This window comes from Lonchura striata, chromosome Z (assembly GCF_046129695.1).
Source record: "Lonchura striata isolate bLonStr1 chromosome Z, bLonStr1.mat, whole genome shotgun sequence".
Classification (NCBI taxonomy): domain Eukaryota; kingdom Metazoa; phylum Chordata; class Aves; order Passeriformes; family Estrildidae; genus Lonchura; species Lonchura striata.
This window is the reverse complement of record NC_134642.1, coordinates 20,723,984-20,740,992: the sequence shown is the minus strand read 5'-3', so window position 1 is coordinate 20,740,992 and position 17,009 is coordinate 20,723,984. Positions and strand designations below refer to the sequence as shown.

The window sequence follows — 17,009 nt, the reverse complement described above, 5'->3', positions numbered from 1 at the left end:
TTCCACCATGTATTTCCTTTTTGAATGATTCCAGATGGGTGAATCTTTTAATCTTAGAAAATACTACCTCCTCTGTATCTGTGTACACAAGTACAGACACACACATGCACTAATCTGCACACACATGAAATTCATTATTACTCAGGAGTGTATGAATCATATACAGTATCAAAATAAGATTTTCAATGAGCCTGAACAAATAGTCAAACACAATATAACTTGTGTGGCTGAAATCAAAACCAAATCCTCCAAACACAATTCACAGTTGAGTTAAATGGAATAATTTCCTTATGAAGGTGTGGTGAATCAAAGAAAAAGGATCAGAAAGTGTGATAAAGGATATGTAGTAAAGCAAACAGTTGAGGTGTATCCTGCTGATGAACATCCTAGTTTCAGTAAGAATTATCTTTTTTTCTGACTGAACCAAGTAAACAGAAACAGACAATCTTCCAAACTTTTTGAGTATGTTATTATGAAGGGCACAGTTTACCTGTAACTTTAGCTTGAATGTTCTGATATTTATGATGAAATATGAAGATTTAGTGATATGGTAAAACTAACTGAACTTGGTGGGTTAAGTATTGGACTATTTTCTTCTTACAAGAAATGGCTTACATGTGTTATGTACTACAGGCTGAGTGAACTGCTGAGTATTTGCAGCACATATGACTGCATATTTGGCTAAAATTCCTGTGTCTGATAAAACATACTTTATTGCAGAGTGGATTACTTTGCAGCTTTATCTTTTAATTGGTTTGATCTTTGTCTGAAGACACAAATATCTGAAGCGCTTGAGAATAATTGTTTCTGGAAGCTGATGAGGCCTGTATTTATTATTTTCCTCCTGTAATTGATTGGGATATTGAACCTTTTGTTCAATGAAAGGCACATTCTTCAGTGATGGCAGGCAGATGCTTTGTCTTACATTCTTCAATACAATAATTACAGTCATTTGGTGTTGATGAGGGGATCTTGTGAGGCTCTCTTCGGGCTGGTCAAAGTGTTTCCTGTTGATTCCTGGGAGAGTACTAGGAGAATAAGCCAAAACATGCAAAATTGTGTGCATGGGATTTCTTTGGTATAGCTAGGACCTCTTTTATTTGTTGATGTTTAATAATTTTCAGCTTCTTGGGCAAGTCTTTCCTTGTAATTTTTAAGAAATTATTGAAGAAATTATTGTGCAATTATTGTGCAATTTTTAATTGTGATTGGGAGGTAAAGATTGAGTCCTAGCTTAACACTATCTACTGACAAGCTGTTTTAAGATTTAATTACAGTTGTAAACAATTATTTTGTATTTAATCTGCTCTAAATGCATAAGTATAAATCTTCAGAGTGCATGAAATGCTGTGTGACATAAAGGTATCTTTTGAACATTTATCTACAAAGAGAATTCCTTTTCCATGCTCCTGTCACACAAGATTATCCAGGTAAAGTTTATCACAGGTAAAACTGTGATTCAGGATGTATTACTCCAGTCTGTCTTATGAGATCCATGTCTCATTAACAAGCCTGGGATTCCTGGGGGACCTTGGTTCCATAAGCAACCTCAAAGCTATTCAGCAAAGCCTTGGTCTTCAGGAGCAGCACATGACTTTACCACCAAGTTCTGTGAACATGGATTGTTGAAAATCTACAGTTGCTCTCAGTTTCAGCAGCATTACATCAACATGAAAATTCATACATCAGTTCACCAAGTGAATGAGACTTGGGCCTTTCTAGGTCGAAGTCGATGCCTTGATTTCTTATAGAAAGCACAGAAGGGATGTTGTCAGCCAAGAATATCAACAGCAGCAACGTGTATTTTTCTAAAGCTAATTTTTCAAGCAGACAGGTAGCTGCATGTCATACCACATAAAGCTTTGGTATGGTATTTATGTAAGATGAGTTCTCACAATGAGTTACTCAGAGCCTTAATAGGGAAGCTAGGTAGTTTCATTCCTCTGAAAAGTGGTAAAGAGGCACTAAAAGAAGGGAAAAGGCATTTCTGCTGCTACTTTAGTGTTCAATAGCAGAAAGAAAACCTGTGCAGTCTTGATTTGTGAGAAGCAAATGCTTCATGGAGCCCACCAGGTTCAAGCTGCCCTACAGTTGCACTGGTGGTACTCTAGTAATACTGTTTAGCAGAGTCTCAAAAGCATCATTATTAGTCAGGTGGGTGATAAATTGAAGATATGTGTCTCACACATTTAATGAAACTCACTGCTGTACCATTCAGCTATGTCTGGTGGGAGAATAATAACATGGTGATAGAGCATTAGGGTGGCCTAAACAAAAGGAGAGCGGGAAATTATAAAAATGGAAGTTATTTCTGGTTTCTTTCAGTTGTAAATTTTCTAAAATATTCATCGCTTTCTGTGGGCCCTGCACAGCACAATGATGTGGGCTCAAAGACTGAACTTATCAGCTATGATCTCCAGGTTCAGAGATGTGTCTAGCAAACAATTTTTAATGTAAGATGTTTGGCATGGGAGCAAAGGACCAAAATATCCAAAACTTTATCTCCTATACCTTCATCAACGAGATTAATTCAAGCAACCTTCTCAAAACTACCCTGCTGTAGGGTTTTACAGTAATATTTTTCACCATAATATTGGAACTTTGCCTTTACAAGCAACTGGAATTCTTGAGAGGAAATGGGTGAAATGGGATTTCCAAATGCATGATATCCAGTTTGACTAAACTGCATTCACTGATTTATCACCTATCTATAATAGGAGAACATTGTGAAACAGAGAATTTCTATTAAAAACCTATGTTTTGAGAAGCAAATATATTATACTCCAAGTGTAGTGGTTAGATGGAGTAATATAATGTTTTGTTAAGCCTTGAAACTTTCTGAAACACCTAGCAAAGTATCATATGTAGCTATACCTAGGACATGCACAGATTAATATAATTTCTGGCCTTTGTTAATTATTTGTTTGAAGGCAATTTGTACTTAAGATTTCAAGGAAAACTTGATTTATTTTATTTGGAATTGAGAAGTATAATTACAAATTTTTTTTAAAAAAGTGCATATGTGAGCATCAAATATAGTTGATAATTTAAGCAATAAATAGTTCATGTGAATTTTTTAATAGATGTGTCAAACTTCTGTTGTGTTTGGTTAGCTCATCTGTAGATGTTAGTAGTTTCTATTTCATTATAGCATCAGAAATAGGTTTTGTAACACTGAAGGTAGTGGACTATATGACAAAACACTGTCCTGAATTGTAACTGAATAACTAAGGTTAAATATGCTGATATTTGGGCTGAAAGGAGGTTCATTAATTACTGATTATAAATATGTTCAAAAATCCTACTAGGGAAAAGAGATACATTGAATCCTGACTAAGAAAGTCTGTATTCATATCGATTACAGGTTTCTGTTCAGACTTCAGACCTGAGGATTAAAATAAAATGTGCACAGTGCACATCACCAGATAAGTGCACATCACCAGATAACAACAACCTGACATTCTGAGTTATGCTACAGCTGTGACAGCAAATACAACTTGCTTTTGGCTTTGGGCACATAAATGAATTAAACTGTGGCAATTCAAGATGGTGGAAATAAAAAAGATGAAAATTGTAACAGATCTGAAAATCAAATTAGTGTTCAATCCAAGAGCAGAAAAATATATGTCTGCATAAATAGGGGTTAAATTTCCCAGACCTTCATTATATTTACTTCTTTTCCTCACAAATTTTCCAATGCACAGCTTGTTTATCTAACACAGCTGCCTCTATGGAATTTGCTTAAGGTTTATGCCCCTCTGTGAATCCATGACATAGACATATTGATGCTCTATTTGATGGTAACAGCTGATTCTTAACCTGCAATGCATTTGTCTGTTAGATTCCCTTCGGGAAAACTAGAACTAGAATATTGAATGTGTTTTCTTTAAGGAAAAAATTAATTTGTGTTAAATGAAGTACTGTAAGTATTTGCACTTTTAATTCACGTGTCCAAATAGATATGCAGTTTCCATGCTAAAATATCATTTGATACAACTGTAAGGGACAAAAAGAGAACAGGTCACAGAAATTCTTTCTAGCTACCAGTTTTCAATAAGATTATGAAGGGGCTGTTTCTGACCAAAGGTTTCTCTTTTTGGACTGAAATCTTAAAGTAGCTCAGAGGACTTGAGACACTTGGGACAGCTGATGTTTATGAGCTTGTACTGCTATAAATTGCACCATCCAAAATCTAGACTTTAATCTCAAAAGCTTTTAGTTTTGTGTTTCCAAAGTTAACTATGGAAGTGTGATTGAGTATAAACTGTGGCAGCAATATCCGCATCAATCTGAAGACAGGTCAAAGCAATTACTCTGAGGCTATTACACAATCTGGTTTTTAAGAGTACTTTTATGATCTTAAGCTGCAAACTATTTGTGATAATTTAAATATAAGTTTGGTTAATTGCTCCACTCTTGTTCACTGCATGCAAGGAAAACAAATATGGATGTGTTTTGAAAGCTTCTTATGAGAGATGTTCTAATAGAATTTGTGAGTATGAGAGTGCCATTCATAAACTGTTTTCAAAAGTAGCACACTTTTGAAAAACACTGAAGTTTAAACCTAATTTAAAGTGTACGATTTCCTATGAAAACCTTTGTCAAAAGGAGGACGTTGGTTTACATCTTCAAGACAGCTTGATTGTTGAAGAAGAATTGTATTTTTAAACTTCACACCAGGTATGTGCTTTCCTACACCTGGATTGCAATTGCATTTGCAATCTAATGTGTGGAGTGTGAAATCTGGGAACTTTTACATGTGACACAGATATAGAACTTCCACTTAGGAGGAGATTCAGGGAATTAAAAAACAGAAAGAAATAGAGGCACTTACTGTGGGGAACCACAAGCTGCATCTACTGAAATTACTGTAAATTCTCTATGGCTGTCAACAAGCACAGCATTTCACCCTCTATTTGAGTGGAATAGGGTGGAATGGAATAGGATGATGTACTGCACTGCTGTTATGTATCACACAGGGAAGAATTTAATTTAGAAGAAAAAAGGGTGTATTAAGAAAAAGTATAATCTTTTTCCTAATCTTTGTCCGAACCAGGAGTGTGTTTACTCATTTGGGTCATATGGATAAGGACAAAGCTGAGATCCATGTGAACCACTGGATCCCTGGCTGGGATCACTACAGTACAGTATAAGGTGATACATTTCTGTAAATCATCATGGTCTCCCATGACCTTCTAATTTATTTTAATTTATTCTAATTTATTCCTGTCTGTCTTTGGAGACAGCTGCTTTTGTAAGCTGATTATACTGTCTGTTTAAATTCGTATGGATTCGAAGAATCCTCTTTCTTAGTTTTAATAAAAGTTGATCATTTTGGTAAGAGATTCTCAGCTACTTTTTTGATGTTAGCATGCCACATACACTAAGGCTCCTAAGGTAGCCTTATGGTTGCAGGTCCACCTGCAAGCTACCAGATGCAACTGAGAGGTGGTGGTATTCCCTCCAGCAGGCTGTGTGGACAGCTGGGCTGCCAAGACAAGTGAGGAGGCTTGTCTCTGCAGGAAACTCCCTAGAAGCATAGTGAAGATCCAGTCCAACTTAGTGAGCACGTCTTCCTGACAAGAGAGGTGTCTAGAGAGCAACTTTTTCTCATTAGGAGGGGTAGTTTGCCACTCATAATTAATGTGGTTTTTTACTGTTATTTTTCATTGTAAGACTTGTGATTTTAGAGAGGAGAGATAGTCAGCTAACTGCTTAATGTTCCTATGGATACCATATTGGTTTCCATTTGCACTTGTGTTTTCTATTGTTTTCTGCTAATTTAGCTTTAGATGTCCTAAACAACTCTCCCTCGGGTGCATTTGCAAAGTTTAGTAAATTATCCTGCCAGGAAGTTTCTTGTGCTATTAATTTTAAATTTCCTTCTTCTCAATTTCATTCCATTACCCCAGCTATGCATTTCCTGTATTTTCCAAATAATTCCTTCATCTTCTGTGTGTTTATACTTCTCACATACTTGTGGTAATTGTGTCAGTCCTGTTATTATTTCATTACCATAGTCATGCTTACCTCCTTGAACCTTTCCTTGAATCAGTTGAATTGTGTGCTTTATCAGTCCATGTCTTTAGGTTATCTTGATTTGACAAGATGCTTCTGATTAAAAGAGTCCCAGTATTTCATGTTTGTATGACTCTTAAAATACTTGTGACTCATAGACCACACAATCAATTTAAGACAGAAGTTATCAGCTGCTGTTGTAAAAACTATTTACTATGTGCTAGTTTTTATTACTAGTTATTTATCCTAGGAGTATTTGCAGTCGTGCAGAATGTCTAAGGTATGTTTAAGCACTGCATAAATGTGCATTTGCCAGTCAACTTTGCCATATTCAGATATGCCTACATGTAGGAAGTATCATATTACCTTGATGACCTGTACCTGGCATATGGTTGTATGCAGACAGCCTCTTGTATCTATGAAAGAACTGTTATTATTTATGCTGTTGACTTGCAAAATTCCCACTATTAAACACTTCTGTGGTTTTAGTGAGTGGCTTTTTGCCAGATGTTATAATGTGTACATTATAGTGCATTGTATCCAAACCCTCTACCCTATTCCCAAATTGTGAATCATTAGTTAGCCTTCCAGTGTGAGTAACCTCTGTGGACAACTGTGGTCAAGTCTTGGTTATTCTCCAAGCCAGAGTGGTATGGCATGTGAAAACAGAGGTTTTACATTAGTTGTTTAATCTTAATACTTCATACATTAGGGCCTGTGCCTTGTCAGTTTAGTCCTGTTGTCATGGGATTTTAGTTCACAGACACTGTATGAGCAGCAAAAATATTTCAAAACAATCCGATGCACGTGCACCCAGGTAGGAAGAATGCGGAAGAATACGTAACCAAAAAGTACTGCTACCTAAGATGTACTACCTATCTGAAAAAGGACCTGCCTGGTGAAAATACCACATGGAAATACGTAGCCTATTTAGAGCAACACATTCCAAAACACAGGTGCTATGTTGCTGGGCAATTCTGGAAAACCCTAAGATAGGTAGGTTCCTTAAGCACAATGTGTTTGTTTCACAAGGCATTCTTTTGGTTTTGTTTTGTAGCCTAACAGCAGTGGTCAAGTAGTAGGGAAAGTGCCTGGCCATTTTACTCCAGTTTTGGCACCCTCTCCCCATCACAGTGCGGTGCGACCTGTGACCCTGACCATGACAGATACTAAACCCATCACTACATCCACTGAAGGTGAGGCATCTTCACCTACAGCAACCAGTAAGTATTTCTTTAGGAAACAAAAAATGTCCATCAAAGATTTGATATGATTTCAAATTCAGGCCAGAAAAAGGCGTCTTTTCCTACTATTTGACCAAATGGGTGCTCATCATTTTACATGGAGAGCAAACATGATCTGAGTGCAAAGCTTTTCCTCCCAAAATTTTAACTGATGGATCATGTTGCATGAACCAAAGTTTGTGACATGACAAGCAAAATGAAAGGGAAAACCCTGCATATTTGACCACTATTCAAGGAAAAGAAAATGTGTTTTTTCATCTGAGGTGGACATTGTTAAGACATTGAGAAGCACACCCAGACAGTAAGGTTTTACAATGACCCAGAGATGGAATTCCAAAGAGGGACTGGATAACTTGCTCCTCAATGAACTTTCCTACAGAAATCAAACCTTGTTACAACACTGAATCTGAGCTATGATAATTGCATGTTAATATAGGTTGTGTCATTTTTAGCAAAAACAACTGTTGTGGCAAAAGAAAATTTTCATTCCTTGTCATTTCTGCAAGGGATGGTAGATCCACTGTTTGTACTTGTTTTTTAAAATAGAAAGTAACAAACTCTAACTTCAATGTTTTAATCTCTTTACTACATACAGGATCGTGTTATTTGTCCTATTATCTTCAATGGAATTGCAGTTCTAGAAATAAGGGCAAATATCTAGACTAATTTCTTCCCTTCAGAGTATTCATGACAAGTGGTGCAGAATGTTGCAATTCAACTGTATTCTGAATTTCTGTTTTCCTTGAACTTTTATTTGGATTTGGGATGGCCAGTGTTACCAGTATTTATCAGAGAGGTGAAGAGTTTTAGAGGACACGTCCAGATTCTTGGAAAAAAAAAAAACCTCACCAGTCTTTAAAAGTATTAGTTGCTTCAGGATTTGTAAAAATTAAAATTACTTGTTCTAGACCTACTTAATATTTGAACTTCAAATACAGTCCCTAACTATTGGTCTGTCATTAATGGAGACCATAAACAGTATCCTTTTCAGCTGTTATACCACTTTAAAACTTATCTGAGGAAAAGATGAGACTCAAAGGCATAATATGTAAAAGAGAAAAGTATTTGTTATAAGATAGTAGTAGTAGCTTTTGGAGAAACTACGGCTCAAGTATTAAAAATTAAGAAAAAATATGTGTTTGTGGCAGCATTTTATCTGCCCTTTCAGTATATTAGTTTTGTTAAGAGCTCTTAAGTATATTAGTCTTGTTAAAAGTATATCTGTAGCCCCACTGCTGATTTGTGGTACAGTTTTTTAGCAGCAACGTAGAAGCTGTTGCTCTAAATGTTTGCACCAGAACAAAAAACAGAGACAACTAAGTACTTGTACAGATTCAAGTATTTGTGGTTTCATTCTCCTTTGACATGATTGTGCTTGGCCTACATATCTCTCTTAGATTAGGTCAGGGTTTCTGATAAAAATGGCAAAAAGAACACAGTAAATGCCAGAACTGTTTTGGGATGTTTTCTGGTAATATGACCTTATAATCATCATTATAGAAAAGCATACCTAATCTGTACATTGTTCTACTACCAAGGGAACTATTTGGATCATATTTTCCAATTAAATCATCATCCAGTTTCTTGTGCAACTCATGGTGATTCCTGCTGAACCTTTAGAACATCTTGGCTTAGATAGCTAAATTAAGGCTTCCTTCATGCTTCCATATTAGTTTCCAAGTAAATTCTTGCCACTACAGCACATAAAAATAACAACAGAAAAAATTCCTATGTGCAAATTTTATTTGAATGTTGCCATACTGCCTACAAGATAGTGTATAACACCTCACCAGCTCAGGATGTTATGATTTTTGGAAAACTACATTAGTCTGGGTTGGTAACTGTAAGAGCATAAAAAAATGAAAAACTATAGTTTGTTGATGATGAAAATAACAATAATCTGAGGGATAATGTCCTTGTGATATATAAATTATTTATGAATACATATAAACTCTATTATCAGTCAAACTATTATCAGTCACAATAGGTTCACCACACTCAATACTGATGTAAACTTAATTGGAAAATAAACATTAAACCTACTTTATGGCATAGTTTTACTTTTATTTGTAGTGATTGACCGATTGAATGATTCAAAATACATATAGTAATGTATTTATATAACTTGGACAAAAAACTATCATAATTATTCAGTATGATGAAAATAAGTCAGTAAATGATTAGCACTGCTTTTCATTCTGAAGTTCTAAGCAGGATTTTTATTAATGAGAAAGAACATCAGGCTTTAATAATATTTATGGAACCCTGTGGCCTCCATCATAGTTTTCTTCAAATACTTGGTTAATTTGTCGGACAATTTTTCAGTAAAGCCTGTTTATTATATATAGAATTTTTTATAATGAATGCATTTTCTTGGGTTTTTTTTTACATGTGAACTTAATATTAGAAGGTCAGTTTAGTAAGTATTGTCATCTTGCTTCTCACTGGCAAGCTTCTATGTGTCTGTCCAGTTTTAGCAGTTTTGCTACGACGTCTTTGCTATTTTTCCAGCAAATTTCCAGGCTGTGACAGATTGTAGTGTGGACATCTACAAACTGGGAAGTTGAGTAAGACCACCTAACTAATTTGATAAGTGCCACTAAAAGACATGAGAACATAATGACTTTTAGAAATTACTGGGAGAGACCAGAGAGGAATTTGTCCTACAGGTGAAGCATACATTCTCTGTAGCTAATCCCAGCATCACTTGACATTCTCATTCTCCTCAGAAATTTCAATCTTCTGAAGTGAGAGAATTATTTTAGTAGCTCCCCTCAGAAAAAATTGTTTTCTGATGTATGGTGGAGTTGAATATTTTCTGTTATATTGCGCAGTAAGAATTAGCTCCCTTCTTAGGAAAATATTAATCAGATTATATCCCATTACTGCAAAGATTCATTTCATGCCACATAAGTAAACCAAAAATTTTATTCTAATTTATGTTCTTTTACAGTTATTTGGTACTTTCTTGGTAAAAACAGGGCCTTTACAGAAATAAAAATAATGCGATCATGAACATTTTCTCTCAGCTTTGCAATTTCAGTGATTTTACAGTTGCTTTAGATTGGTATAATGGAATTTAAAAGTAGTGTGATTAGTTAAAATAAATTATGAAATAATTTGAACAAAAATAATCAAAGAAACTACTGTTGTCAAGAGACATCATTATGATTTACACATGCAGCTTCCATTGAAGTTTATAGGAATTTACACATGCATTTCCAAATTTGGTCCAATATTTCTTTTGCTTTCTCTTAAAGAAAAGCCAAAGACACTTCCTATATATATTGCAAAATCATAACTCTGGATCTCATATTTGTACTGTACCTGCACAAGGTAATAGATATGATAGGTTGGTATTTTTATCAATATGTTTTGTTCTTCCTTAATCAGCCTACACAGCCTCAGGCACATCCCAAGCCAATCGATATGTGGGACTAAGCCCAAGAGACCCATCCTTCCTACACCAGCAACAGGTGGGCAAGTTTCACATAGGTGTAATGCTGTAGAGAAGATTTTGTGATATTACCTTCCTACATGTTGCCACTGGTATCTTGGACTAGCCTGAAATCTTGAGGTTTTCAGTATTTGTCACAAGAAGATGATGTTTATTCAAAACAAATTGAATGCTTTAAGAATTATCAATTTAGCCTATTCTTTCTTTCTTAGATTTGTCCCATCTTAAGGAACTCTTGATATGTTTCTTTCAATATTTTATTTTTCAAGAGTTCATACATTTAATCTTTAATAGGATTTTAGGAAGTAGAATAAGGTATTTAAGAAATAAATACAAATTTCAAAATCAATTTATAAAAACAAGCAAAACTTTCAAAGTAATACAGTTTATTATTTTCAAGTTTTGTTTCCTTTTCCTCTAGATGTTTGACACATTTCTTCATTTTAGTTTTAGAAGATTAATTATAAAACTGAATTCTCAAGGCAACACATAATTTCTAGTGTAATAGATTTAAATTGGTCTGCTGATTTCAAACGTGCCAAAGCCACATTTTTATTCTAGTTTCTTACATCATTCATATTGCAAGTAGCATTGTAAATTTCACATCTCATTAATGCGGTAAATTTAATGCAAATGAAATGTTTACCCAAACTGTGAAAATATAGAGCTGAGATTAATCACGACATACAAATAAATTAGCTGCAGTCAGTAGCAAGGCCATGCACATACAGAAATGGTACATTTCAAAAATAAATTCAGACACTTTAGAATTTTAATGTACTTTATGATATGTGTTTGTATTCCTCTTAGATCTTAACAGTATAAGACTTTGAAGTTCACACAAAAGTTACAAGGACAAAAGCTGAATGTGATAATAAGAAAGAGGGTGTTAAATAGGTCTTGGTATTTGTTGTACTGTATTTTTTTCTCAGACTTGTGTTCTTGTCAGCAGCTTATATGCATTTTTTTTTAATTTTTCAGTTAAACCTATAAACATTCTATATTGTTGAGATACAGCTGACCTATGCTTCAGCTGAAACTCCCTATCCAAAACCAATCCCATGGCAAGGAGGCAGTATGTCCATTTTAAAGGTCACCACATGCAGAGTTCAGAGAAAATCATAAAGAGGATAATATATTTAAAAATAGCTGATGCCAACTATTTTTTTTAACTAGTAACACTTAAATTCAAACATCTGTACACTTTTATTTTGAAAATATGTGGTTTTTCCAGCCATTAATTTCTCAATAACTTTTCTGGCATATTGTTTTGTTGGGTTTTTTAACCTCTCAAAGATTTTTTTATTATGAGATATGTTGTAATGACTATGAAATATTTTTTTTCAAGATACACAACATATATTATTGTTTTTTAAAGCACACACAACACCTCTCTTCTATGCACAGTGAATGTAATTTGTGGAGATCTTGTGAAGTTTTATATAGTGCTCTTTGGAATGTCTCTGACATCCTGTTAATTTAGGGATGTACAATATATTTTTTCCCCTCTGTATTTCTGGACACAATTTTTTCTGCAGACTGCTCTTACTTAGGCCTACTCCACCTTCCAAGCTCATTGAAAGACTTCTGAATTCTCATCACATGCCAGAAAGTAGTAGAAGCCTATTTAATTTTCTCCTGGCTGAATTTGACATATTCTGTTGTTGTCTTCTATTTATTTTTGTCTTTGTGTAGATCAAAATAGATTTCAAAATTTCAGCAGTGTCTTTGGAACATCAGAATGAGAGGGATCTCAAAGGTCTTTGGTATTTTACATGCGTTGTGTCTGATACTCCCTTTCATGATAAAACATGTGGCCAAATGGCTTAAAGGAAGGGGAAACTAAGCTAAATCTCACATATTCTTCAGAAGCAGAAAAATTATGTAATGCTACTATGTTAAACCAATATTCCCCTTTTTAAAGTGTATTGCTTCATAGTGTCATTATATTAATCCAAGAGCATCAATTGGTGACCAATGAGCCATGTAATATATTTTTAAAATATCAGTGCTTTATTGTCTTTGCTCTTAACTCACTAGTCTCTTCTAATATATGCAATGTCCATTTGCAATGGACATATCTGTGTTTGCCTGAGTGTGTTTGTCTGTATGAATGCCTACAGATACATAGAAAATTAAGGAGTAGCATGCACAACTGAAACTATTTGAAAAAACAGAATGCTTAAAGTGTAAAGCTTTTCAGATGGATAAATATGAACATATAAGTATGTATAGGTATGTTTCTAATTAATTAGTTACCTTCACTCCATTCTAAAGGTGACATACAGAGATGACAGACTATATATACACACACACATATATATAACCCATAAAGTAAGGTAGAGCATTGAGATTATCTAAACAACTTCAATGGAGCAAAGGTTATCCTTTGGTAAGGCAGAAATGGGATTGATTTACTATGTGCTTTCATTACTTTACAACAATATGAAAGAGACCACTCTTCTTGTACCAGATTTTAAATGCATTTGCTTTAAAGCAACCTATGATGAATGAAAAGAAAAATCAAGGGGTATGTGAAATAAGGCAATTAATCATTTTGTATTAATGGAGAGAAATTTTCAATTAGAAAGCCACTGGTTTTAGTTCCAGAGAGATCTTTTAAACATTCCCCCCTGTAATGCCCAGTGACCCCTCAAGAATAAATATTGTCACCAGTACTTTCTTTACTTAATTGGAGGAGTATTTATGAAGATTCATTTTCTCTGATTATGAGAAATATTAGCAAATACCCTTGAGTAGTTTTTGTTGCTGTTAAAAAGAGCCATTTAAATTACAGCAACCACAATAAATTTAAAAGTTACACATGTATTTTGCAACATACACTCACATCGAGTCCTGACAGAGTGATAGCTTTCTAGAAATTCCAGTAAACCATGTATAGGACAGCATACCCAAAATACTCACATTTAGATGAGAAGCACTGAAAAAAACTTTGAAAGACAATATATGATAGGGCTAGTGAGAGAATTTGTTGGCTTTTACTGATCTGGATACTGTGAAATTGTGATGTTATATGCATTACTTAGCCTGTAACATTGATAATTAGAAAGACTAGATTTTAATGGGGTATTATAACTATGCAGTCGATTTTCTGATGCACTAGCTGGTGGATCTTCTCATTACTTGCCTTGAAATGCCAGCTATTTCTATGCTGTAGCATAAATAGTTACAAAAAATAACATCTTGCTTCAATGGCATTTGGAGAGTCATAAATATCTTGGCATTTTCTTGTAAAAAATTCATATCGGACCTCCTCTTTCTATTAGAAATTATTAATGACCACTCATTTTTCTTTTTTTTATTTGCCATCAGCTTCTGAGAATTGTTGAGTGTTAATAATGTAACTGTAGTAACAACACCATGGGAGAGAGCAAGGGACATGATAAGAGCTAGTACCTGAATTAGATAGTTTTTCTTAATTTTATTGTTGGTCATTGGTGGAAGTATTTTCTGAACCCAAATCTATTGCTCAGTGTTCTTTATCTCTGCTGAGAAATATCCTAGGTAAATTAAATAAAAGTTGGATAATCTTTGCAATTATATGGGTGCACCTTCATTCTCCTGCCCCCATTAATTTGCATTTATTGAAGATTTATGATTTCTAAGCCTAGACTAGAGGAAATAACCAACAAGCCAACAAACTGAGCAAGGTCAGTCAAATTCTACCTTCCATAAGTGGACACAATTCCTTGCCAGATTCTAGTTGTGTCTGCATTCTTTTGGCTAAGTAACTTTAATGGCAAGATCATTAGTTCAGTAACAAAGTCTTAATGATCAGGATCCTCATGGTTATGTCATGACATTTCTTTAGCCTCCCTGTGCCATGGTCCTCCAACTTCATGGATTTATTATGGTATTGAAATGACAAACACCTAAAGTCAGGTTATGTTGTTTCTGGCAATAATGCTAGGATTGCCAGAAATACTAGTCATATACTTTGCCTGTGTAAATAGTTTAAAAACATAGATGGATGGATGGATGGATGGATGGATGGATGGATGGATGGATACATAGTTCTATTTATTGCAAGTGGAGATGAATGGTATCACAAAAAAAATAAGATTTCTGTTGGAATGAATGAAATAACTGCAAGGTTTTTGTTCTTGACCATTTAATTTTAGTGCACCTCTGAGCCTCATATGGATAATTCTCTTTTAAATTAGAAAACATAAATAAATGGAATAGCTATTAAAGTTAACAATAGTCTAAACTTTCACCATGTTAACTAATGCTGGTGCAATTGCTGAGGACTTAATGAACTCTTCGAATTTTTGCACTGATAAACTCAGTGTCATGGTTTTCACTAAAGCTTGCACTTTCTGGGTATGGTATGTTGCATTCATGATTTTCACAGAGATTTTACAATTATGAGTGAGACCTTTCCAATAAACATAGTAGTAATGTCTCCAAAATTATCAGAAAACTGTAGATAGCTTTCTATTTCCTACAAATGCCTTCCTGTCTCTTCAGTAGAAATTTCTTTTTGCCAGATGCATCCTTTAGTTACTGATCTGCACAGTTCAAAATGTAGTTCTCTTCATTCTATTAATCATGGAAATTGTGAACTTAAATGTCCACTGAACACAGAGTATTTGTTTACAAAATGTTTTGAGTGGATGTTACTTTTACGTTCAGCAGCAGGCTGAAAGAAGAACACAGGCGGACTCCTAAAGAGAACGTGTCAGTAAAGTCAGGAAACAGGTTATCAACACTTAGCCTGTTCTTATTGTGTCCCTTATCATAATTGACAGTTTGACGTAAAACTGGGTCACATGATTGCCAGGGAGGTATGTAAATGGCTAAGAGGTCACCTTTCACATAAGCTTGCTGGAAAGGAAACACATTTAAAGGAAGTTTCAGTCAGAACAATGACAATATGCAAATGTTAAATTTTATGGGCTTTTCTCAACTAACAGAAGCTATAGCAGTCTCCTATTACACTTTCCAAAATACAATCCTTCTTGCACTAGCTATTGCAGAAAATTGAAATGAATGTTAGTCTTAGCCATTCCTTGGATACAAGACTACAAAATCTGCTTAAATACTAACGCCTTAAAATCATTCATACTATGATTAAAGATTGAGCTGTTGGGCTGTGGGTTTTTAATGTATGTGTGATTTGCATACTTAAAACACTGCAGGATGGTTGTGCTTGCAAAGTGCTGTTTAAACTGTGAAGACAGCTATAGTAAAATCTAGCACTTGGGTAGAACTTCACATCAATATGTCTCACAGCTCTGGAAAGTGCAAAACAAAATCAATTTCCAGGCATATTACAGAGCCGAAGCACTCAGTCTACTGATTTGCTTATCTCCCGTGTCCATCTCCAAGCTTGTGTTCCCTTCCTGTAAAATGTCTGCGGTGAATGAGGGAGTTGCACTGCCTCCCAGGAGAAACACATGCAGTGGGCCTTGTGGCCTCAGCTGCTTCATGACTGCAGCAGAGGGGATGCATCACAGGCATAAGGGCAGAGCCTGGGATCCGATCCAGGACTAGGAAACTGCCTGGGCTATCTGTGAGGATTCCTCATCTCCTGCAAGGCTGAGAATTCTTTTCTGCTTCATAATATAAACTCATCCTCTTTCTCTTGTGGTTAAATGAGAGATAAATAAGAAAATAATAGATAGTGTTTTGAGGATGGAAGATGTTACGGTAGTGCGGTTCCTGTGGCTTGCTTTGCTAAAAATGCACAGAACTGTGGACTGAAGGTCACGTCTTTTCAACAACCTTCTAGGGAAGACTTTTCACCATGTCATATGTCAAGTCAGTTGATTTATTTTTCATTCATAACCTACATTTGAGACAATTAGTAATATTTTCAGCAGTTACTAGATATATCCTGGGGACCATTTCTTATGTCTCTCAACTGAGGAATGTAAGTTTTCTTAAGTAGTTTCCTGCCTGTCCTCTTAACATATCCTGCAGAGAAACACCTTTAGGATAGCTTATAGTGGGTAGCAGTGACTGTGCCTTCTCCTCTCCAGCTAACACTATGGCATGATTTTAGAGGTACCTAGGTTAGTCTGAGGAGAATAACTGGACAGGAAGCTTTCAGTCTTACTCCACATGACATATAGCGCTTAAAATACTGTAGTGAAGTACCTTATGTCCTTCCAAAGCTTGGTACTCATGTCATGTCTGTGCACCCAGTCTTTCCATCTGGGCTATGTGGACATCCTCCCGCGGCACCCTCCCATTGCTGCTGTGAACAGGCTTCTTCCATTAAAAGGAGCCCAGTCTTTCAGACCTCTATTAAATTCTACAGTATT

At 35.2% G+C, this 17,009-nt stretch overlaps 1 protein-coding gene across 9 annotated transcripts in view; it reads left to right on the top strand.

Moving 5' to 3' along the window:
• NFIB (nuclear factor I B) overlaps window positions 1–17,009 on the top strand; it is a 168,383-nt gene that overhangs the window by 131,752 nt on the left and 19,622 nt on the right. For 4 of the 9 annotated variants that reach the window (XM_021525544.2, XM_077790536.1, XM_077790538.1 and 1 more), the window contains exons 9-10: window positions 7,076–7,241; window positions 10,656–10,738. The exons of 2 other annotated variants lie outside the window; for them this stretch is intronic. In XM_021525544.2, the coding sequence (XP_021381219.1) occupies window positions 7,076–7,241; window positions 10,656–10,738 (249 nt within the window). The remainder of the gene's footprint in view (window positions 1–7,075; window positions 7,242–10,655; window positions 10,739–17,009) is intronic. 3 more of the 9 variants (XM_021525545.2, XM_077790539.1, XM_077790540.1) reach the window with 2 other exon arrangements.